The sequence below is a fragment of the Podarcis filfolensis genome (genome assembly GCF_964270895.1).
Source record: "Podarcis filfolensis genome assembly, chromosome: 17".
Classification (NCBI taxonomy): domain Eukaryota; kingdom Metazoa; phylum Chordata; class Lepidosauria; order Squamata; family Lacertidae; genus Podarcis; species Podarcis filfolensis.
The window spans coordinates 6,166,828-6,191,614 of NC_139621.1; the positions used below are offsets into that span (position 1 = coordinate 6,166,828).

At 44.0% G+C, this 24,787-nt stretch overlaps 1 protein-coding gene and 1 long non-coding RNA gene across 5 annotated transcripts; one reads left to right on the forward strand and one right to left on the reverse strand.

The window, feature by feature from the left end:
- Positions 1–7,440: 7,440 nt before the first annotated feature.
- LOC310752419 lies at positions 7,441–9,192 on the reverse strand. Its single transcript, XR_014542947.1, has 2 exons — positions 9,112–9,192; positions 7,441–8,705 (listed from the first exon to the last, which is right to left on the reverse strand). It is a non-coding gene; the product is annotated as an uncharacterized lncRNA (long non-coding RNA).
- Positions 9,124–23,130, forward strand: LOC310752418 (uncharacterized protein). Of its 4 annotated transcripts, none has more exons than XM_083592550.1 (4): positions 9,124–9,201; positions 18,579–19,235; positions 20,517–20,642; positions 20,917–23,130. In XM_083592550.1, the coding sequence occupies exons 1-4, from the start codon at positions 9,126–9,128 to the stop codon at positions 22,809–22,811; spliced, it is 2,754 nt and encodes a 917-aa protein (XP_083448676.1). In that variant the 5' UTR covers positions 9,124–9,125; the 3' UTR covers positions 22,812–23,130. The 4 variants fall into 4 exon arrangements, with proteins under 4 accessions (XP_083448676.1, XP_083448678.1, XP_083448677.1 ...); XM_083592551.1 differs by lacking the exon at positions 9,124–9,201 and adding an exon at positions 17,947–18,001; XM_083592553.1 differs by lacking the exon at positions 9,124–9,201 and adding an exon at positions 17,988–18,327.
- The last annotated feature ends 1,657 nt before the right edge of the window (positions 23,131–24,787 follow it).

Genomic DNA, 24,787 nt, shown 5'->3' on the forward strand with positions numbered 1-24,787 from the left:
CTGTATTGGAAAATTCTAAAAGCCTGGGGTCTTGGCAGGTGTATGTGGCTTGCCAGCAGTCGGACAAACATGTCATTCAAGAGCTCCCCTCTTTATGAGTAATAAATAGCACTGATAGCTTTTACATGGGCACTTAAATCGATTCTTCATAAAACACCAAAGAGGTGATACAGGAGATAGGTTGAGAGCGATTTCCCCAAAATTAAGCTTAATGACAAAAAAAATAGTTTGGCCACTTGGAGCAGTTGAAGAAGCTGTTGTGCTGAAAGGTGTGTGTGCGGATGTACTGAAAGTTTGGAAACTGACTACCTACCTCCTTTAAATCAAATGTGTCTGATTTGAATTGACTGAAGTAGGGACTGAAGACAGTGCTTATAAATGGGCTGTCCCCATTAGAAGCCAAACTGAGTACAGTGGTACCTCTGGATAAGAACTTAATTCATTCCGGAGGTCTGTTCTTAACCTGAAACTGTTCTTAACCTGAAGCACCACTTTAGCTAATGGGGCCTCCTGCTGCTGCTGTGCCACCAGAGCACGATTTGTGTTCTCAACCTGAAGCAAAGTTCTTAACCTGAGGTAATATTTCTGGGTTAGCGGAGTCTGTAACCTGAAGTGTATGTAACCTAAAGCATATGTAACCTGAGGTACCACTGTATTGTACAAAGAAGGGGAAATGGCTAAAGCAACAAATATGACTATAGAACTGGGCCTCTAAGCAGCAACCAGAACCAAAGTGGCTACCAGAGATCTACAGGTGGTCAGAGAGAGAACCAAAACAGGCTTTATCCCGAAACATCAGCTGGCAGAGTCCATCATCAGGGTCTGGAATGTTTGCTTGCTTTGGAAGCATCCAATCACCATATTAAGGTATTTGATAGCATAGAATGGCCCTTTATGAGCTTGTTCTTTAGATGCTGGATGTTGGAGAGTCTTTTTAACTTAGTAAAACAGAAAAATTCAGAATCAGTGGTGGTGGTAAGAATGCTGGCCTCAACTGTGTGAGCAAATCGAAGAGTCAAAGGGGTAAAACTCGGGGGGCAACTCATGTTATTAATCAGTGTGTGGACATGATACTGCTGATGATCAGTGAACCAGAAGAGGGTCCCTCTGATATGAAAAAGGATCTTCTGAATTTCATGCAGTTTGGCAGGACTGGAAATAATTTTTGCCACATTTGATGTAATTTGATTATATACTTTAGAGCGGGATCTAAAAAAATTGTGGGAGTCAAAGTGCGAGACAAAGACTTGAAAGCAGAAAACCTACTGAAGGGAGGGAGGGTAGCCAAAGGCTCGGCAGAGCGGAAGGATTTATGTATTTTATTGTATGCTTGGAAATATTGTTTAAGGAGAAAATAATAAAAATTTATATTAAAAAAAAAAGTTGTGGGAGATCTTGTGTCTTCAACCAGGCAGTTTCAGGCACCTGAGAACCATAGTTCCTAAGACAGTTTAGGACAGGAATGTTAGATGAACATGGCCTATCAGCCCCTCTCTGTCTGATGTTGAAACATTCCCCAGGTCACACCCTGCCCTGGCCCTGCTTTGCATCTTGCGTGTTTTTGCTCAGCTGGCAGAGCATCACCCCTAACTCCTCATAATACAGTAGGTTATAGGAAAACCCTTGGGCTCGCTTGGATTGCAGCAGGACTTCCACCCACCACATGCAGGAAACAGGAAAAAACCTAGAACAAAGGATGGCTCCCTTTTTAAAAAAAATTAGTTTTCCCTTTTACCCACAAACACCTTTTGTGAAGCATCATGCATACATCATTTTTTTTTAAAATAAATTTTTATTGATTTTACAACATATATTAAAACACAATACAACTAACAATTAACAACACATAAACAAACAAACATATAAACACATATAATTTCTTAACCTCTCTTTCTTGAGCCTTGTTTCAACGACTTCCCCATACCTCCCTTTTCTGCATCCCTGTTTTAAACTTTTCCAGCAACCCCTAATTTCAATACTTGTAATTCAGTTTCTAATCTTTTTCCTCTTACCCAATCATTTATCACTGCAATTCTGTTTTACATTACCCATGACATTTTAGCACTCATTAATTTTACAACAGTTCTTAAGATAAACTTTAAATTTCTTCCAATCTTCTTCCACCGTCTCTTTCCCTTGGTCACGGATTCTGCCAGTCATCTCAGCCACATGCATACATCATAAATACACCATACATGTCACAAACAGGGAGGGGTTTGTGGCAGAAACCGGTTTATCAAGCTTGCCCCCAAACCTCCCTTGCCCCCTACGGCACACCCGTCAAGTGATACAATGGAAATATTTACAAGCTCCTGGTTTTCCAGTCAGGTAATCACACTTCTTTGTCCTGAACTAGAGCACAATCCATTCTTGGATGGTCTGCTATTGTCCGTGGGATGACTACCTGTCTGGCACCCATTTGCCAGGATGCCAGTGATTATCTCTTGTGCAAGAGGCTGCTGTGTATGTGATCCCAGGTTTCAAAGATTATGGCTTTCTTTACCAGTTTCCCAAGTCCCCCCTTTTCCCTGAGTAAAATGAATTTGGAATGGCTTGATCTGACATAGGCCTGATTTTATATGAATATTTGAAGGTTTTGCTGCACAAGGGAAGGTGAATACTATGTAACCTTGAACAAGATACAATGTAGCAAAACTGTGGTGGGGATATTTACAAAATTTAATGGTGTTGGTTTGGGGGATGGTCTTGGGGGTGCAGCATCCCATTTAACTGGAAGCAACCCCCAACCTTTATAAAAATTCTGGTAACAGTGGTCTTCTGGATATGTTCCAATACATGTTGTAAGACATAAAATGTTTGACAAAGAATGCATTTTGGGAGGTGATACGGAAGGGGGGGGCATGTCTTCTTCACCTTCTTCTTCGCTACAATATATCAATTTATTTCCAATTGTCAATGTCAAAAGGGACTAAAATCTATAAAATTCATAGAAAATCAACGTGCCAATTTGCTCAATTTCTCTAGGACTCCATCACACCTCCCCTGTCCTCCATAATCCCTCAAGCAAGGTGTCAAGACCCTAATCCTGTCAAATCACTCTGCCAAGCCTTTCCTCCAGGAAATGCCAGTACATGGACCATTGTCTTCTCATCGGGATGTGCTTATCTGCGCATATCTCCAGCTCTGCATATTCCCCCCTCCCTCCTCCATATGTTAATCCTGTGTAACCCAACCTCTTCTTAATGTATTCATGATGTAATCTGTGTAACCCAACCTTTCTTTAATGTATTCATGATGTAACTGGGATGTATTTTGCACTGTATTCTGGGACATGGAGGGAAGTTTCAAAAGTTTATGTCACCCCTTTCTCACTGTTCAATCTCGCCTTGAACCTGTTGCGCAATAAACGTGGATCTTCTGCAGCTTGCTCCTGTCTCCGGCTGAGCTCATTTTCCTCCGCAGGGACCCGCGGACTTAGTCCGACGAGCTGGGTGGCAGAGCAGCCTCACACCCAGATTTTTACCGTAACAGAGGAAATAAATCATGTCTCTGGGCAGGGCCCGCCTACAGAGCTCCTTGATAGGGAAACAGAGCTCACAGGAGGCCAAGGTCATGAATATATAGTTGGAGCCCATTGTTTTGTCCTGGGTGGGCCCATAACTGAAGGTTGGGCCCAGCCATTTCAGATGGCCCCAGGGAGGAATCCCATAATCTGAAGTGTGGGCACTGTCTTTGGGATGGTTTCCGAGAGAAGCACTGTATTTTGGGTCAGGGGCGAGCAATAGGAGGAGCCCAGCAGTTTGGGTAGGATCCAAAGTATAGCCTGGCACAATAGGGTCATAGAATTTAGAATTGGAAGTGAACTTGGAGATTATTTAGACGGTAGCAGCTAGCCAGATAGAGTGGGGTGGGACGCTGTTGCTTACCTGGCTTCTCAATACAGCCATACCTTAGGATGAATACGCTTCAGCTTAAATATTTTCAGGTTGCGCTCCGCAGCAACCCAGAAGTAACGGAGCATGTTACTTCCAGGTTTCGCCGCTCGTGCATGTGCAGACGCTCAAAATGATGTAATGTGCATGCGCTGAAGCGGCGAAACACAACCCGCACAAGCGCAGACGCATCTTATGTTCACTTCAGGATGCGAATGGGGCTCTGGAACGGATCCTGTTCGCATCCAGAGGTATCACTGTACTGAGGTTGCTGCCAGTACCTGGGAAAGTGAGAGGGAATTGTAACTATGTGAGGGGTAAACAACAATGCCTAGAATCGTTTGAGGTTGGGAAATGTGCTTTGAATATGCTTTAAAGGTATGGTGTGCCTGCAGCCTATAGTTCCCACCATCCCCTATTATTAGCTGATGGGAACTGTGGGATAACCAACCTCACATAACCAATGTTCTTAAGTCTAATTAATGCAGGTAGGAGTTATAACCATAGAGTAAGCTGTCTTGCCAGGCATAGCTATGTCACTTCCTCTTACTTTGGGAAGAAATAGGTAATCAAGCCTTTGTTCAACTCCCAGGTTGAACTACCTGAGAAGCTCAGTGTGTGAAGAGGTATGAGTGGGTTGCTCCAGCAAAGCCGCATGGCTCTCACCAGCCTCTCTTGAGTACCTATACCAATTATTTAGAAACTTTCACCACCTTGTAACTAAGCTACGTTTCACTGCTTGTACAACTTTTCTGACTGATATATGGAAAATGACATGAAGCAGACCTTTGAAGAGTTTATAAATATACCAATTTTTAGCTTGCCAAATGTGTGGTCTTTTCCTAAGCTGAAGAGGAAAATTGGGAACAACTTGGAAGGGCATGTTTTATAGGTTTAGAGCTCCATGCTTTACTTTGCTGCATATTTTGTAACTTTAAATCTCTGCTGGGGGTCTTTCACCAAAGATTATTTGCCCCAAACTTGCCCCAGGAATTCTCTTTTCTATATTTTTTTCTGTACCAACAGGAGCTGGAGTCCAGTATTATTTGTAGGGTCACAAGTTCCCCATTCCTGGAGTATAAGATATGGAATAGCCTAATATATTTCCCATGAAATCTGACCCTCATACTATTTTAAATGTGACCTGTACATGCTGATTCGAGATGGAGCAAAAAACAGGCTTCAAAAATCTGTGTCTCATTTTCTATCCATATCTCTTCCCCCCACCCCTGCCAATATTCTTTATTGAGTTTGTTTAATAATACAGTTATTCATTTCATACTTCAAAACGTAATAAGAGACATAAAGAAAAACCAGAATAATTCAACGTTTTTTTAAAATGACTTCCCTCCACCTCATTGCGGGTCCTTACTTCCTCTTTTTCTTTTTAACTGTGTCCTATTTCACCTTTTGATTCACTGATCTCACGTGGCGTACATTATCTGTCTGTTAAGTAATTTGCAAAAATTATTCAAAGCATATTAGAGATTTTGTTTGGGAACAATGTTTTTCTAAAAATACAGTGGTACCTCGGGTTACATACGCTTCAGGTGACATACGCTTCAGGTTACAGACTCCACTAACCCAGAAATAGTGCTTCAGGTTAAGAACTTTGCTTCAGGATGAGAACAGAAATCGTGCTCCGGCGGCACGGCAGCAGCAGGAGGCCTCATTAGCTAAAGTGGTGCTTCAGGTTAAGAACAGTTTCAGGTTAAGAACGGACCTCCGGAACAAATTAAGTACTTAACCCGAGATACCACTGTACTCTGTAACACTCCCACTCAGTTTTAAATTTTTGTTTTGTTTTGTTTCTGATTGCCTCCGTCATCTTTGCTAGTTCTAAGTATTCACATAATTTAATTTGCCATTCTTCCTTCCTTGGAATTTTCTCTCCCTTCCAGTTTTTGGCAATCAACTTTCTTGCTGCTGTTGTTGCGTACAGGAAAACCCTCCTCTTGTCATTTGGAATATCATTTGTCAGAAAGCCCAGAAGGAAGGCTTCCAGTTTCTTTCACAAATGTTTGTTTAAACATTTTTTTAGTTCCTCATAGACAATATCCCAAAAGTTCGTATTTTTTTCCACAGCCGCACCACATATGGTACACTGTTCCCTCCATTTTCTTGCACCTCCAGTACATGTTTGAATTTGTTTTGTAAATTTTGGCCAATTTGCTTGGGGTCATGTACCATCTATAAAACATTTTCATAAAGTTTTCCTTTAGTGTATAACAAGCAGTAAACTTTAGATCTTTATTCCATAATTTTTCCCAAGCAGCCACCTGAATGGAGTAACCAAAGTATATTGACCATTTAATCATCACATCCTTCACTTTTTCTTCTTTTTTCTTCCCAATCTAGCATCAGTCTGTACATTTTAGATAGTATTTTCTTCTTATTCTGTAATATATCTTTTTCAATACCTCTGTTGCAAACCCATTTTGTCACTCTAATTTGAAAATATAATTTAGTTGATGGTACTGCAACCAATCTGTGAGGTGATGTCTGATTTCTTCAAATTTTCTTAATTTGAGTTGGTTTTGTTCCTCCTCTATCATTTCTTTATAGGTTGCCCAATCCCCCCCCCCATGTTTTTCCTCTTTACTGAGATGGCCTCTAGAGGAGGTAACCACCAGGGTGTTTTTGGTTCCAATAGATTTTTGTACCTGTCCCACAACATGTGTAGTGATTTCTGTATTATATGATTTAGAAAACCCCTGTGTGCTTTTACTTTTTCATAGCCTAAATAGGCATGCCACCCAAATCTATTGTCCCATCCCTCCAAATCCAATAAGTCAGTATTCTGCAAGATCATCCACTCTTTTGTTCCAGCAAAGACAGGACGCTTCATAGTAAAGCTTCAGATCTCCTCTATCCTTAATATCAATTAGTAATTTATGTTTAATCCTGGGTTTTTTCCCCTTTCCAAATGAATTTTGATAGCCCCCTCTGCCATTCCCTGAAGCATCCTGTCATCCCCCCACAATTGGAATCATCTGGAATAGAAACAACATCTTCTATCAATAAACTATCATGCCTCCCTTTCAAAAGCAGTCCAGCAAGGAATGAGAGATAAAATCTCTCCAGGAACCCCAAGATTAGTGATTTATCACTCCTTCTGATATTTAAATCTAAAACCAAATATAGGAAATGGCCTCCTTGGAGTTCTAAGCATTGATGATTAACTCAGATTGTCTATTTCCCAAGTGACAATGGGCTCTTAAATCCCTTAAGTGACCTCTGGATGGGGAATGGGAAAAGGGTACAATAGAGTGATTCTTCCTTAACATTGCTGGATATGACCTCTTCCAACCAGGCATTCACGTTTGGACAATGAAGCTCCCTCTTCCAACTCTACAAGGAAAAACTAAATGTCAAAGAAGTTGTTTAAAATGGACTTGGAGGCTGGGGGGGGGGGGAGCGGGGATTTGCCCTGGTGATTTTACCACCGCTTTACTATTAGAAGCTAGAGTTGCTACTAGCTGCGGCCCCAGAATACCAGCAGAATTTAGTGATCAGTTACTGCTGGAAGAATTGACAACCAGCTTGCTTCCCTTTACCGTTTAATGTTTTGAAGACAGTGCAGAAGGTAGAGCAGGGGTTGTCAACATGGTGCCACCCAGATGTCATTGTGCTACAAGCTCCCATCATCTGTGACCATTGGTCATGCTGGAGACTAACAATATGAAGAGAGTGTGGACCAGTGATGTACTCTATAAAAAAGCAGCAGCAACGACAACAATCTGTTGTGTTCCATGCCTCTAGCTGTTTCATTGATTCTTAGGAGCTCATACTGTATGCCCCTCTTCCTTGCAGTATCTTATTTCCCAGGTTACAAAAAGAGCAGTGCTGCATCTTAATACAGTACCTCCAGAATCACAAGAGCTAAAAGGCTGAAATTCCTACAGTGTTTGACAGGTGGTATTACCCTGGTGGAAGCAGGAAGTAGGAAGCAAGAAAGCAAAAAGCAAAACAATACAGGAAATGAGGAGAGAGGCTCCTCTTCCTCTTCCTCCTGTTCTTCTCAGACTGTTTGACTCAGACTCCCTCAATTTACTTTCTTAGACCTCCTTAACAACAAACAGAGTGTCAACTGAGTGAATGTGTGAGATCTTTGTGGATGCAAGTACAGCTGTGTACAAGAGTGGATTGGGAGGGACAAATACTTAACATGATGGGACTCAGCTACAAGTGCCTTGATCCTAACAGGATGTGGAGCAAGCACTTAATAAGGAAATAATAATAATACATTGGTCTTCCATTTAAACAAACCCCCAAAGGAAAATTCAGATGACCATGTTTAAAAATTGGTGAGGAGCCTGGGAAGATGAATTGTCAACCAGGTATGGTGAACTGATGGCCCTTTTCTCACCCCTGGGCTGCTCTTCCACCTTCCATGATGACATCATCTGTTTCTGATTCGAATATTCTCCAGCCTCTTCCTCACATTCTGCAGGGTTACCGTAGAGACAGCAATAAACAACTTTGTACCATCACCATTCCGTTGTCCACTTCTTACCGGACGCTCGTTCCATAAGCAGTGGGAGGACTGCTCTCCACTGGTCAGCTTCGATATTTGTGTTATTTCAGCATTCCTATCAGCATGGCAGGTTGGGAATTGTTCAATGAACTTGCCAAAACTTCAGTTACTCTTCAGTTCCCCTAACAGACACCTTTGTTTTCCTGGCACCTTTAATTCAGGCCAACTGCCCCTGACTCCACAGTGCCTTTTGCATCATAACATTCTCTGGTCAGTTAGAATCTTGGCGGTTACTGTGGTGACAGCAGTAAGGTGTGGTGAAAAAGCAAATGGAGCTGAAAGCAAAGAGAGAATACAAGGTACTAGAAGGAACAAGAACAAATTTGAAGAATGGCCTCTGAAGCCTATCCCAGGTCCTCTCTGACACTACCTAAGCTGGTGCCCCCTTCTGATCCCTCCTCCCTGCTGAGGCCAGCATCCCATTTTGTGCAAAGGCTGGCACCTCTCTCACTGCCTAGGCAACCATCTTCTTCTTTGTCTCAGAGACTTCCAGCCCATGTGGGACATCCATTGCCAAAGCCATCAGGCTCACATCGACATGAAGGATGGAAAAAGATCAAACTGGAAGAACCTCCTTTGAAGCCAATCCCCAGGACCAACCTGATCAGCTTCAATAGAGACAGAAGTAAAGAATTTTATGCCATCGCCATCGCCATCACCATTCCACTGCCCACTTCTTACCGGACGCTGGATCCATGAGAAGTGAAAGGACTGCTCTCCATTGGTTCGTTTTATGTTCGTGCTATTTCAGCGCTCCTATCGGCATGGCAGGTAGGAAATGGTGCCATCTAAATGTTCAGATGTTCTGCTTTATTGTCCCATGAAGCAGACAGAGAAGCCATCTGAGAAGTTAAGGGATTATAGCAGGGGAATGGTGTAGATCTTTCAACAACTTAGAGAAGGCAACATACATGGAAGTGGAAGCAAGAGAATAGGGAGAAAGGGGGATTCCTTTCAAAAGTTACCAGGCACAGTCCACTCCAGGTAGTCAGAGTCCCAGTACCACCCACGGGGTATAGATAAGCCACAACTAAGTCCTATTCAGTTTTCTTCAATGGAACTTAGTCTTGAATATAACTTTCACGAGATGTGCCGATCAAGTCTGAGGCACCTTCAAAATCACAGAATTGTTTCAGAACCACGGTCAACCTACATTGCACTTTGTAGAATAAGGTACATTGCACTTTGTCCAAAGCAACTTACTAGCCAAGAGTTTCCAGGGAGCAACAACACAAAACATTCACTTTGGGAGGAAAAGCAGTAGATCAATAAGTACATATCCATAAATAATCCACATTGATCCAGAGCCAAAGGCAAGTTGGTTTGATTTTGCTCTCATCTGAGAACCGGAAACAGCAATTGTTCTTTGAGAGGAGTGGCGTCCTTAGATGAATGATGCTCTTTGTTGCTCTCACTAAATTATATAAACAGGTGACTTTAAAAGGTGTAAGATTTAGCTGGTGCCCGTCACTTCACTAGGTATCCAGATTAACCCAGTCACCCCGGGGAGATGCCTACAATGGGAGGAGAGTGTGGTAGGGCTTGTTATGACTCAAACTGGCCATAACTTCAGTTACTCTTCAGTTCCCCTAACAGACATCTTTGTTTTCCTGGCACCTTCAGTTCAGGCCAACTGCCCATGACTCTGCTCTGCCTTTTGCATCATAACATTCTCTGGCCAGTTAGAATCTTGCTGGTTACTGTGGTGACAGCAGTAAACAGGTTCATATGATCCCAGTTCCATGGGTTCACCCTAAGGGATGCTGACTAGAATTGACACTGAGCATGGGTGAGGAACACTGGGGAAAAATTCACCCTCATGTTTACCCTCAGGGGGGGGGTGGGGGTGGGGAAACATAGCAGAGCATCATGAAAGACAGAGTGTGTTATGGCAACATCAGCAGGGTGGCGCTATTTCTCCATGGAAGAAAGAGGGAGGGAGCTAGGATGGGGAACAGATTCCTCCCCAATGGGATCATAAGCAATTAAAATTATCCAGGGGTTGGAGTAACTTCCTCATGTGGAAAGCTTGGGGCCTTTTAGTTCAGAAGGAAGGATGTTCTCTGTCACCCCGTTGGTTGTATTAATTTTAGACCCATTTGCAATCAAAGTATGCAATGCCCTCTCTTGTCCAGGAATGGTTACAAACATTTTTGTTTTATAAATATTTATTTTCCATTTACATTTTTTATAAATATGTTAACAAAAAAACCGAAGTCTTTACAGATCTCATGTACCTTCCGCTCGACTTCCCTCCTCTCCTTTCTGCGGTTATTTTATATATTTTTATTACTGCATGTCCAATTCAAATATATTTACTATTTCTCTCTTATTCCCCCCCCCCTTTCTTAACTCTTACTGCATGTGTTTATATTGGTCCCAGTAATGTTTTGATTTGTTTACAATGTATCTTCAAATAGTCAATAAATTTTCTCCATTCTGTTTTAAAAAGTCTCTCTTCTTGATTTCTTATTCCTCTGGTTAGTTTTGCTATTTCTACATATTCCATATTGCCAATCTTCTTCTGTCAGAACTGTTTCCATCTTCCATCTTTGGGCATAAATCATTTAAGCAGCAATGGTAGCATACATAAACATTTTTTTCTCTCCACTCTACCAATTATAGTTAAAATAACCCCCCCCACACACACACAAAGGTACAGGAGTGGTTATAAACAGAAATGAACAAAAATCAGGCCTCTTTGCAGATGATATAATTTTATGCACCTCTGACCCTATCAGAGCAGGCAAAATATTATGCACAGAACTGGAACAGTTCCTCCAGGGTCTCAGGATTACAAGTTACTTTTAAGAAAGCAGAGGTAACATTTTTTCATTCATCACCACATATATAGCAGACTTCTACAGCAATGTTGAAGATTCCAATAGCTAGGAAAAGTTTTAGACATTTGGGGGTACAAATTACCCAAAATTTGAACACGTTGGGTCAGTTTAATTATAGTCAGCTTGGAAAGGTATAAATATGGATATAATACAATGGAATAAATTAAGACTTTCCATTATGGACAAACTAGCTGCATCTAAAATAATGATTGCACCTCCTTCTTCTTTTTGTTCCAGACTTCACCCAAAGCAAATGGGAAGGGAAATGGAGAAAAAACTGGGGTGTTCCAGAGTCCGAGGAATTAATGATGACCCCCCTTCCGATCGTCCCTCCCTGCTGAGGCCAGCACCCCACTTTGTGCGAAGGGTGACACCTCTCTCGCTGCCTAGGAAACAATCTTCTTCTTCTTCCCTAAGACGGCCAACCCATGTGGAACACCCATTGCCAAAATCATTGCCAAAGCCATCAGGCTCACATCCACATGAAGGATGGCCATTCAGTTCTCAGTTTTCCTCACCAGGCGTTGGAGACCACTGGCCACCATTGCTAGGACGGTGCCCACCAGACCTCACCGGCCAGCTGTGCCAGGTCAAACCTCCAGGTTCCTAAGCAACATCCAATCATCTGCAACAAGAGCTCAGCCCTTGCAAGTACAACCACCAACCTCCCCACCATACAGAGGGGATACTTTTACTCCCTGGAGGACACCTCCAGACGACCTCGAGGAATCCTTTCCAATAACTGAAGAACAACGGCCCATCCGAGAGGCAAAGAAAAGGCAAGCTCAGAGATGGAGGGAGGAGGCATCACACTGGACTTCCGTAGGGAGGGTGAAATATTTTGTGGAGCGTGAGAAGGAAATGAACATTTCAACTTGCTATGGGTATCCATGGCGTTACTGAGGGGCCTAGGAGTTCCCTCCATTGACTAAGGTGATTCTTTGCCTACTCACCATTGGCATAGGCTGCTGCTCCTGCTGTCCGGGTCACATAGCATGTCAAGCGAGGAGCTGAAAATGGTGTTGGCAGCAGTAGCTTTGTTGAAGCCTCCAATTTTATAGCTGATGTTGCTGTAATGCTGCTTGCAAGTCTTGCTTTTATTGTTTTATTATCTTTATTATCTTTTAATAGTCTCATAGTCTTTTAACAGTTTTGTAGTTGAACAGTTTGTTTTTATTAAATATTTTCTTAGTTTAAAAAGTGCATTGTTTCTTTTTTCAGGTTGTGATTTCTACTGATCAATTACATTTGATGTAAGATATTAGTGTTATATGCTGCATAGGGTTGGGAAGAAAAAGAGGGGCGAGGGGTTGTGTGGTGAAGCTTATATTCTTTTATGTAGTAGTAGTAGTAGTAGTAGGGGATTTTATTATTTATTTCCTGCCCATCTGGTGGGGTTTCTCCAGCCACTCTGGGTAGCTTACAGCATAAAATCATATTGAAACATCAAACATTGAAAACTTCCCTAGACAGGACTGCCTTCAGATGTCTTCTAAAAGTCCAGTAGTTGTTTATTTCTTTGACATCTGATGGGAGGGCATTCCACAGGGTGGGTGCCACTACCGAGAAGGCCCTCTGCCTGGTTCCGTGTAACTTCACTTCTCACAGGGAGGGAACCGCCAGAAGCCCTCAGCGCTGGACTTCAGTGTCCGGGCAGAACAATGAGGGTAGAGACACTCCTTCAGGTACACTGGGCCAAGGCCATTTAGGGCTTTGAAGGTCAGCACCAACACTTTGAATTGTGCTCGGAAGCATACTGGGAGCCAGTGAAGATCCTTTAGGACCAGTGTTGTATGGTCCCGGCAGCCACTCCCAGTCGTAGCTGTCAACGTTTCCCTCTTTTAAAGTGAAATTCCCTTATTCCAAATAGGATTCCTCTCAAGAATAGTTGAAAGCCATGCTCCCAGTCACCAGTACAGCTGCAATTTGCTGTTTAAAGACATTTTGGCCTTAATCACCCCACTGAGCATCTTTGAGGGTGCCAGACATGGCTGATCCGATCCACTTCCTCCATGTCCTGCAAAGAAAGAACTCTCATCCCATCTCCAACCCTATTGTTACCCCAGTAAACTCATTATCATGTGACTAAAGATCCTCTTCCTTGAGTTCACCTTTCCATCCCACACAAACGGTCCCAAACTCCAAGAAATGCCAACCCAGTGACCCTGAGAACTATAGACCAGGGGTCGGCAACCTGTGGCCCATGGGGGTTGTTTTAATGGCCCACAAGCTGCCCTCAAACCGAGTCGTCCGCTCAGCGAGTCCCCACGCATTGCGCCCTGCTATAGACCCATTAGCTTGTTACCAATAATGGGAGAAAAGTATTCCCGCTACCTCTGCAATAGACTGACTGCCTTTCTGAATGTGAATAGCATTCTTACTGAGGCACAAGCTGCATTTAGAGAGAACTACTCAACTTCTGATCACTGTTTAGTTCTATTCCACCTTGCCAAGATATATTCAAAACCTCTACAAGGCAAACTGCATGTAGCTTTTATGGAACTAAAATCAGTCTTTGATTTCACCTCCAGAGCCAAGTTACGGGGAAAGCAGGACCAGGTTCTGGTTGACAAAATACTTTTCTGCCTCATCAAGGCCCTTGTTAGTCAGATGCAGTACCCAGGGACAGCTTTTGAGGGAAATATCAATGTCAGACACGGCTGTATTCTTGCACCCTCCTTCTTTAACATATTTTTAAAGGACTTTGAGGGTGCCCTAATGAACCCACTTGGCCACCTGCCCAGACTTGGGGTCAGGAGGACTCCACTGTATGCTAACGACACAGCCATTCTCTCATGTTCCAGACCAGGTCTACCTTACCAACTTAAGGAGGTTCATGTCTTATGGCATACAGAATGATCTAAAAATTAACTTTTGGGTATCTAAAATCTTGGTTTTTGAGAAGACATTTTCCCAGTGCAAATAGTCACAAGATGGGCATGCCCTCGATTAGATTAGAAGCTTCCAATACCTGGGGCTGACATTCCATCACACAACGACATGGCCCCACCCATAGACCTGCGGTCCTCCAGAAAGCACAGGTTGTCAGTCGGCTACTGTGCTACTTCTTTACTAAAGGAGGTCAATATATTCCACCTGCCATTAAAGTATTCAATGCCAAAACAGCTGCCCAATGTGTATTTATGGTATGAAAAAGTTAAGGTACACAGGAGTCCTGAACCATGGAATAAGGAAGTCCCTATATGCGGTATGGGATAAATATTAAAATCTGTTAGAACAAAAAACGCCATGGTGGTTGTCGTCACTAGAAGCAATTTCTGTGGAAAAACTGAATCTGAGAAAAGACTGGGCAACATATAAAGAATTGCTTAGAGAGGAGGAAAATCAGGCGCCTTCAAAATCACAGAATTATTTCGGAACCACTGTCAACCTACATTGCACTTTGTAGAATAAGGTCCATTGCACTTTGTCCAAAGCAGCTGACAAGCCAAGAGTTTCCAGGGAGCAACAACACAGAACATTGGGAGAAAAAGCAGTAGATCAATAAGTGTTGTTTTTGTTGTTTAGTCGTTTAGTCGTGTCCGACTCTTCGTGACCCCATGGACTAGAGCACGCCAGGCACTTCTGTCTTCCACTGCCTCCTGCAGTTTGGTCAGACTCATGCTGGTAGCTTCGAGAACACTATCCAACCATCTCGTCCTCTGTCATCCCCTTCTCCTTGTGCCCTCCATCTTTCCCAACATCAGGGTCTTTTCCAGGGAATCTTCTCTTCTCATGAGGTGGCCAAAGTCTTGGAGCCTCAGCTTCACGATCTTTCCTTCCAGTGAGCACTCAGGGCTGATTTCCTTCAGAATGGAGAGGTTTGATCTTCTTGCAGTCCATGGGACTCTCAAGAGTCTCCTCCAGCACCATAATTCAAAAGCATCAATTCTTCAGCGATCAGCCTTCTTTATGGTCCAGCTCTCACTTCCATACATCACTACTGGGAAGACCATAGCTTTTACTATACGAACCTTTGTTGGCGAGGTGATGTCTCTACTTTTTAAGGTGCTGTCTAGGTTTGTCATTGCTTTTCTCCCAAGAAGCAGGTGTCTTTTAATTTTGTGGGTGCTGTCACCATCTGTAGTGATCATGGAGCCCAAGAAAGTAAAATCTCTCACTGCCTCCATTTCTTCCCCTTCTATTTGCCAGGAGGTGATGGGACCAGTGGCCATGAGCTTCGTTTTTTTGATGTTGAGCTTCAGACCATATTTTGCGCTCTCCTCTTTCACCCTCAATAAAAGGTTCTTTAATTCCTCCTCACTTTCTGCCATCAAGGTTGTGTCATCTGCATATCTGAGGTTGTTGATATTTCTTCCGGAATCTTAATTCCGGCTAGGGATTCATCCAGCCCAGCCTTTCGCATGATGAATTCTGCATAGAAGTTAAATAAGCAGGGAAACAATATACAGCCTTGCCGTACTCCTTTCCCAATTTTGAACCAATCAGTTGTTCCATATCCAGTTCTAACTGTAGCTTCTTGTCCCACATAGAGATTTCTCAGGAGACAGATGAGGTGATGAGGCACTCCCATTTCTTTAAGAACTTGCCGTAGTTTGCTGTGGTCGACACAGTCAAAGGCTTTTGCATAGTCAATGAAGCAGAAGTAGATGTCTTTCTGGAACTCTCTAGCTTTCTCCATAATCCAGCGCATGTTTGCAATTTGGTCTCTGGTTCCTCTGCCTCTTCTAAATCCAGCTTGCACTTCTGGGAGTTCTCGGTCCACATACTGCTTGAGCCTTCCTTGTAGAATTTTAAGCATAACCTTGCTAGCGTGTGAAATGAATGCAATTGTGCGGTAGTTGGAGCATTCTTTGTCACTGCCCTTCTTAGGGATTGGGATGTAAAATGATCGTCTCCAATCCTCTGGCCATTGCTGAGTTTTCCAAACTTGCTGGCATATTGAGTGTAGCACCTTAACAGCATTATCTTTTAAAATTTTAAATAGTTCAGCTGGAATACCATCACTTCCACTGGCCTTGTTATTAGCAGTGCTTTCTAAGGCACATTTGACTTCACTCTCCAGGATGTCTGGCTCAAGGTCAGCGACCACACTACCTGGGGTGTACGAGCCATCCATATCTTTCTGGTATAATTCCTCTGTGTATTCTTGCCACCTCTTCTTGATGCCTTCTGCTTCTGTTTGGTCCTTACCACTTTTGTCCTTTATTATGGTAATCTTTGTACGAAATGTTCCTTTCATTTCTCCGATTTTCTTGAACAGATCTCTGGTTCTTCCCATTCTGTTGTTTTCCTCTATTTCTTTGCATTGCTCGTTTAAGAAGGCCTTCTTGTCTCTCCTTGCTATTTTTTGGAAATCTGCATTCAATTTCCTGTATCTTTCACTATCTCCCTCACATTTTGCTTGCCTTCTCTCCCCCGCTATATGTAAGGCCTCGTTGGACAGCCACTTTGCTTTCTTGCATTTCCTTTTCATTGGGATGGTTTTCGTTGCTACCTCCTGTATAATGTTGCGAGCCTCCATCCATAGTTTTTCAGGCACTCTGTCCACCAAATCTAAATCCTTAAACCTGTTCCTCACTTCCACTGTGTATTCATAAGGGATTTGATTTAGATTGTATCTTACCGGCCCAGTGGTTTTTCCTACTTTCTTCAGTTTAAGCTTGAATTTTGCTATAAGAAGCTGATGATCTGAGCCACTGTCAGCTCCAGGTCTTGTTTTTGCTAACTGTATAGAGCTTCTCCATCTTTGGCTGCAGAGAATATAATCAATCTGATTTTGATGCTGCCCATCTGGTGATGTCCATGTGTAGAGTCGTCTCTTGTGTTGTTGGAAAAGCGTGTTTGTGATGACCAGCTTGTTCTCTTGACAGAACTCTATTAGCCTTTGCCCTGCTTTATTTTGATCTCCAAGGCCAAACTTGCCAGTTGTTCCTTTTATCTCTTGATTCCCTACTTTAGCATTCCAATCCCCTATAATGAGAAGAACATCCTTCTTTGGTGTCACTTCTATAAGGTGTTGTAAGTCTTCATAGAATTGGTCAATTTCAGTTTCTTCAGCACCAGTAGTTGGTGCATAAATTTGGATTACTGTGATGTTAAAAGGTCTGCCTTGGATTCATATCGAGATCATACTACCATTTTTGAGATTGCATCCCAGTACACCTTTCACCACTCTTTTGTTGACTATGAGGGCCAATCCATTTCTTTTATGGGTTTTTATAGATCAATAAGTACATATCCATAAATTATCCACTGATCCAGAGTCAAATGAAGTTTGGTTTGATTCTGCTCTCATCTGAGAGCCAGAAACAGCAATTGTTCTTTGAGAGGAGTGGCGTCCTTAGATGAATGATGCTCTTTGTTGCTGTTGTGACCCCTATCTCGCCAAGTTATATAAACAGGTGGCTTTAAAAGGTGTAAGATTTACGGTAGCTGGTGCCCGTCACTTCACTAGGTATCCAGATTAACCCGGTCACACTGGAGGAATGCCTACAATGGGTGGAGAGTGTGGTAGGGCTTGTTATGACTCAAACTGGCTATAACTTCAGTTACTCTTCAGTTCCCCTAACAGACATCTTTGTTTTCCTGGCACCTTCAGTTCAGGCCAACTGCCCATGACTCTGCACTGCCTTTTGCATCATAACATTCTCTGGCCAGTTAGAATCTTGCTGGTTACTGTGGTGACAGCAGTAAACAGGTTCATATGATCCCAGATCCATAGGTTCACCCTAAGGGATGCTGACTAGAATTGACACTGAGCATGGGTGAGAAACACTGGGGAAAAATTCACCCTCATGTTTACCCGGGGGGCGGGGGGACATAGCAGAGCATCATGAAAGACAGAATGTGTTATGGCAACATCAGCAGGGTGGCGCTATTTCTCCATGGAAGAGAGAGGGAGGGAGATAGGATGGGGGAAAGATTCCTCCCCAGTAGGATCATAAGCAACCAGATACTAGGGGATAATAGAATAGCAGGAAGACCTCAAGGCAGCAAAAGAAGGCCATTCATCAGCATTTTACACAACCCTTTTCAAAGATCCAGTAGTTTAGAACCTCCAGCAACAGGAGTTGGGGAAAAGTCAAACAAGGTGGGCATTGCTGAGAACAGCATACATTCATGAGGGGTTAAGGCCCAAAGGAAGGAGGGATGGAGAGCAGCACTGAAGAGTAGAGAGGGAACTGAAGAAAAGGGTCTCTAAAATACCTAACAATTAGAAGTGGTAAAGAGGCTGACCTGACAATAAGAAAACCACTTTGCTAAGGAAGGGCTGATTCTTGTGAAGGCTGATCAGGAACTGAAGGGATCTTTACACTTCTGCTCACTTTGTTTGCATTGCAGATCAGGCTCCGAACAGCAGGCGGACCGAAGGGGGCAACAGCCAGCCTCAGAGCACCCCAGTGATTACCAGCTCGACGGTGGGAGAATGTCAACACAACATCTCCCACTCATCAGCACCATGTGAGAACTGTGGTTGGTTGCAGGCTCAAGGATCAGCTCTGCCCTTCCAACCAAACCAAGGCAGCAGCACCACCCAGGGATATCTTCATGGTGAAATACCTCTCTTGCAGGGTGTACAGAATGATCCGCAGCAGATGTTCACCCCAATAGCTCTCCGTCCTTCTCTCCATGGGTGGGGCACAACTGGACATCTCTCAGTGCCTTTGTTTGCACCACTGCAAACGCAGCACAGGGACTTTGCAACAGCCAGACCTATGAATCAATTATATAGACAACCTCACCTCCAGCTGGTTCAGGTGCAGCCTCCTGGTCTTGGACCCGTTCGCCCAACCACATTCCAGGATGGGATGGGCCTCTACCACCATGGAACATTAGCTCCCATCCCACTGGAGCAGAGGAACCCAATCGTCCGGATTGGTAGCGCTGTCCCTATGCCACCAGCTGCGAACAATGAAATGCTCCTGGTCCTCCAGCAGGTGGAACCTCAGCCCACCCTGGAACCTGCCCCAGCCACTGGGTACTTTCCAGCCTCACAAGGTTTGTGCTCATCTTTGTAAAGGAATCATTTGCTTTCTAATGGGTGTCTGGGACCCTCTAACTCATCAGGCAATTAACCTAGCCTCAGTAGGTACCATTTCCTAGTACCATTTCCACATGGCCCTGCAATGTGGGTGGTAAAGGGACCCCTGACCATTAGGTCCAGTCGTGGCCGACTCTGGGGTTGCAGTGCTCATTTCGCTTTATTGGCCGAGGGAGCCGGCGTACAGCTTCCGGGTCATGTGGCCAGCATGACTAAGCTGCTTCTGGCAAACCAGAGCAGCGCACGGAAATGCCATTTACCTTCCCACCGGAGTAGTACCTATTTATCTACTGTGCTTTCAAACTGCTAGGTTGGCAGGAGCTGAGACTGAGCAACAGGAGCTCACCCCGTCGCGGGGATTCGAACCACCAACCTTCTGATCGGCAAGCCCTAGGCTCTGTGGTTTAACCCACGGCACCACCCACATCCGCAATGTGGGTGAGCATTGGGTATATTCTTATGGAACAGAGTAAGTTCCAATATCCAAAAGCTGTTATCCTAATCTACGGTGCAACCACATTTGGAATACTGTACAGTGCACAATTCTGGCAAGATTATGATAGCAAGGGGACAACCTCTCATCGCAGTGGAGAGACAAGTTTGTTTAGAAAAACAATCCAATTTCATAGCTGAAGTTATTCATGGCTACTGGCCACAACAGTCATATTCTACCTTCCCTATTCTCAGTTGCTGAGAATCACAAGTGGGGAAAACACTGTCGTACGCAGGTCCTCCTTGTAGCATCTGAGAACAGGATATTGGATGCGATGGGCCTTTAGCCAGGGCTCTTCTCATAGGCTTATGTTCTTAATCCAAAACAGCATGTCATGTGAGCATACCACACACCATATACTACCACCCATAATCCTCTGGGACAATGTTGGATTCAGGGTACCTTATACTATTCAGTTTCCCCACTGTCACCGCATCACTGAACACTGAAATTTGAGGTATATAAAAATGGACCCCAGTTTATATCACTGATAACACACTGAGCCCAGTAGTGCAACTAGGCCACTTTAGCCCCTGAACCCACCTTCAGGCAGGCAGCCTGCCCACCTTTAGACAGTTTTGTGCATTATCTAGTTGGAAAGTCTATGGCTGCTGAGCCTCCCTAGGACAGAGAACAAGGCCTTCACTTACCTTCCTCTGGACAGAAGAAAGAGTAACTGAATTAATTAATTAATGGTCTTCCTTGGCTGTAGAATCACTGATCCCTCCTGATTAATTTCTTTCAGTGGTACAAGTCCCACATGGACTTCAGGGGACAGGAGCAGTCAGTGCCCGAGTGACAGATGTCCTAGGTGCATCTATCGCACAAGAAAAACTGGAAGGAACCCAGCTCAACAATGCTGCGCTGAATGGTAAGTGTGGGAACATACAGTGACTGAGACCATGTGCTTTCCAAGTGTACTTTCTGGGCTAGAGGTCATGGCCTAATCTAGCACTTCTGATAGGTCAGCTAAGAATCTACACATGATAAACATGGAGCCAGATCCATCTGCCACTTTTTAACTTTATTTAATATGGAGATGCTCTAACAGATAGTCATGGGAGTCTTGGACTGTCTCAGCCAACCAGAGTAGATTCTTTGTCTTCAAACAGTCAGTGCTATGCTTTTCATTTGTTTTCTTTCAGTGGTGGAACATCCGCCGCCACCTCCCCAACCAGCCGATGAAGAAAGTCTTCTCCGAGACGAGTTCCAGCTGCCAGAGGACCTCCTCTCCAAGTATCCCGAGATAGAGACCCTAATTGCTTCACTGGAGCCGCTTATTCCAGAAGGCCTCTTTCCACCTCTTGCTTCCAGTGAGACAACCAAAGGCAGTGAAGGAATGCTGGCGGAGGCCTGCCTTCCAGAGGAAGCCCTGGGGAGCCACCAGTCATTAGCACCAGTGTCCACAAGGTCTCTCAGAGTAGAGGCAAAGTCAACCCCGGATGCCCCTGAGCCATGCAAAGAGGTGCCAAAAGCCCTGCACCCACATTCCTTTGTGAATGATCCAAACATCAAGGGCACAGAGATGAGCATACTCAGAAAGGGCTCAGCAACTCAGGGACAGGCATCACTTCCTCCAACAGATGAGCAGGATACAAAACTGAATAAGCCCTCGGGTAATCCACTGATCCAGCGCCCAGTTTACATCTTAAAAGATATCGGGTTTCCATTTCCACCAGATCCTCTGAGACCCAAATCCTTGAAGAAAACCCAGAAGTCAAAATGTGACTCCACCCAAAGCAAAGGCAAACGCGAGGGGAACGGGAAAATTGAAGGCAAACCCATCAGCATGACAGGGAGAAGAAAGTGGGGTGTTGCTGAGCCCCAGACGTTAATCAAGCTCCCCAGAATCACTCTGGAACCTATCCCAGAGGGCTCTAGAAAATGCCAGCCCACCCATGAAAAGTCCATGAAGCCAAAGGCATTACCAGAGATTAAGGGGAAAAGGAAAGGCATTTCGACAAAGGCAGAAGCTTCACCCAAGTTTCCCAAGTGTATTCTGAGCATAGAGGGAACAGGCATAACGGGCTCTAAGGAAAGTCATCCTAGTCAGGAGAAAAAATGTAAGGAGAAGAGAAAGCTTCCATTTCAAGAGGAGGGAAGTTTAAAAAACGAAGAGGACAATCTGGATAGAGGAAACTCCAAACACTGCCAGACAGGATTGGAGAAAAATGAGATGGGACCTGAAACCAAAGAGAAGGCCACAGTGAAAGGGAGCACACCAGGTATTAAAGGGAAAAAGATCAAATTGGAAGAGCGCCCCTTGGTGCCAATCCCAAGGACCAATCTGGCTTGGCACATGATGGAGTCTGTGCAAGTCTTCCATCCCCTTGGGAAGAAGAAGAGTACATCCATGGCGGCCAGAAATCTCCCTCCACTAACTGCCACCAGCAGTAGCTCTGGGATCTCACAGCCTCCACAGGAGGTACCTCTCCTGAAGTCCCTGCATAAGCCAGTGCCCACTACCCAGCCCCCCTCCCTGCCAAGGCCGGCACCCCACTTGGCGCAGAGGCTGGCACCCTTCTCCGTGCCTAGGCAGCAATCATCTTCTTCTCCCCCCCAGAGATTGCCCACCCATTGTGAACATCCATTGCCAAAACCATGGCCAAAGCCACCAGCTAGATATGAAGGATGGCCACCCACCTCACAGCTTTCCCACACCAGCTGGTTAAGACCACATCCCACCAATGCTGGGAGGCTGCCCACCCGACCTCACCCGCCAGCTGTGCCACGTCAAAGCTCCAGGTTCCTAAGCAACATCCGACCATCTGTAACAAGAGCTCAGCCCTTGCAACCACCAGCCTCTCCGCCGTACCGAGGGGATACTTTTATTCCCTGGAGGACACCTCCAGACGACCTCGAAGAATCCTTGCCGATAACCGAAGAACAACGGCCCATCCGAGAGGCAATGAAAAGGCAAGCTCAGAGAGAGCGGGAGGAGGCATCACACTGGACTTCCATAGGGAGGGTGAAATATTTTGTGGAGCGGGAGAAAGAAATGAACATTTCAAATCGCTATGGGTATCCATGGCGTCATTGAGGGGTCTAGAGGTTCCCTCCATTGAATAAGGCAAGTCAGAGACTATTGATGAAAGTAGTGTTTACTTTTTGCCCCAACATATGTTTTTTAGGAATAAGAGTAAGGTTATTCTAGAGCAACGTCATTGCTTCCACAGTATGAGTTTACTATAGTTTGTATTACTCTAATTTAATTTAATTAGATTAGATTAAGTTACTCTATTTAAACATAAAAATGTTTACAGTGCAACTTGCCAGTTGCTTTAACTTGAAAAATGTAATTATATTTTGTTTATCTAGCAATGAATTTATATATGAAAATAAAAATAGAAATATATAAAGAATAAGGGAATATTGTACATCAAGTATAAAAGGTGCTCATCTAGCAGCTGGGTCATTTATAATGAACAGACATATATAAAGAATAAGCTACATAGCTATCAAATCAAGAAAGGGAAGAAATTGGGATGAATATGAAGGTATCAGGGGTGTTCATCAATGTTAGTAGGCTCTACATACTAAATTATGGCTGTTCTCATTTTTTAAAAAGCATTCATCCTGAGTAGCAAAGATCCCACCCTTTGAAGTCAATGTCCAGGGAGCTTTCCAGTGTTAAAAGCAAGAGAGAGAAAACCAGAGTAGCCCTTTGTACACTTCATAAATACTCAATTTGGGCTTCGGAGCATGGTAACTGTTTCTATGTGAGTCTTCTAAAGGATCTCTCCAGGATCTATCTCTTCATTCAAATCACAGCCCATGGAAGCAGAATCTCCCCTGGTGGTGTCTGTGTGGACGGCAATGTTTAAATAAATAGAAATCATAAAAGGGGTACATATAGAGCTCTACAAAAGCCACCAGGGGCAAAATTTGTGGGTGGGTGTTATATTTCAGACCCCTTCAGTTTATTCTGTTTTTGACCAACTTGCTGGTTCATTCATATGACTCACTAGTGCTATAAATGAGAAATTTTGAGAAATTTATTACGGCCATAGGCCCATACAGGTAAAAACAACACCTAAATAACAGCTTGTGCCACAGGGAAATAAAAAAAAAACAATCGCTAAAACACCACTATAACAATAAAATACTATAAAATGGAAAGGCATACTACGCCTTAATTTGCTTGTAGTGCTCCTTGGCGTCGCTTTTGGGAAAGGACAGCAACTAGGAACCTAGCCACCTTCAGGGTCGTGTGGGTATCCTTGTCCTGCAAGATTTGGGCAAGGTGGAATTTTGGTGGGGTACCCTCTAGTTTCTGTATGATTGATCCCAACAAATTTGCCCGTGGCACATTGAACAAGGGGCAAGTGAACATAATGTGCTGGAGCGACTCCAGCGTCACCTTATCACATTCGCACACGGCGGGGGCTTGGCCCTTTGAGAACCTATGTCTCAGGACATTGGAGGGAAAAACGTTAAACCTCGCTTTGGTGAAGGCCAGTCTATGGGCAACAGTCGAAAGGGAGGAAAGGTATGATGGAACGCAGTAAGTTAAAGTGATACCAATGTTCTGGGGCGAACAAACACCTCCCCCCAGTGTATAATTTCGCTGTAAATCGATGTCATCCAGTCTTTGGCGGATTAGTCTTTGAGCAGTGATTTGGTCTAGTTTTAGGGAATCTGAGGGAGAGATTCCATAACTCAGGAGTTTGGCATGAATTCTACTAGTCCAAAGGCTAGAGAATTCATCTCGCCATAAGCATTGGACAAGGTAATGGTTTGGTAATCTATGCCACAATGATAACCAGTAATTGAAGACTTGCTTCCACAGACAAGTTTCTAAGGATGCGACCTTCAATTCTAGTCGCATGGCTGCGTTGCTTACGCACAGGGGAGCATTAGGAGCCGACGTAGGAATTGGCTTTGCAGAGTCTCAAGGGGAGCAAGATCTGTCATCACGGCCCAGAGCGGGGCAGCATAAGCAAGCACGGCAACCACTTTTGCCTTGAACACCTTTAGGGCCGAGGGAACATGCAAAGCTCCGTCCGAAAAGAAGAA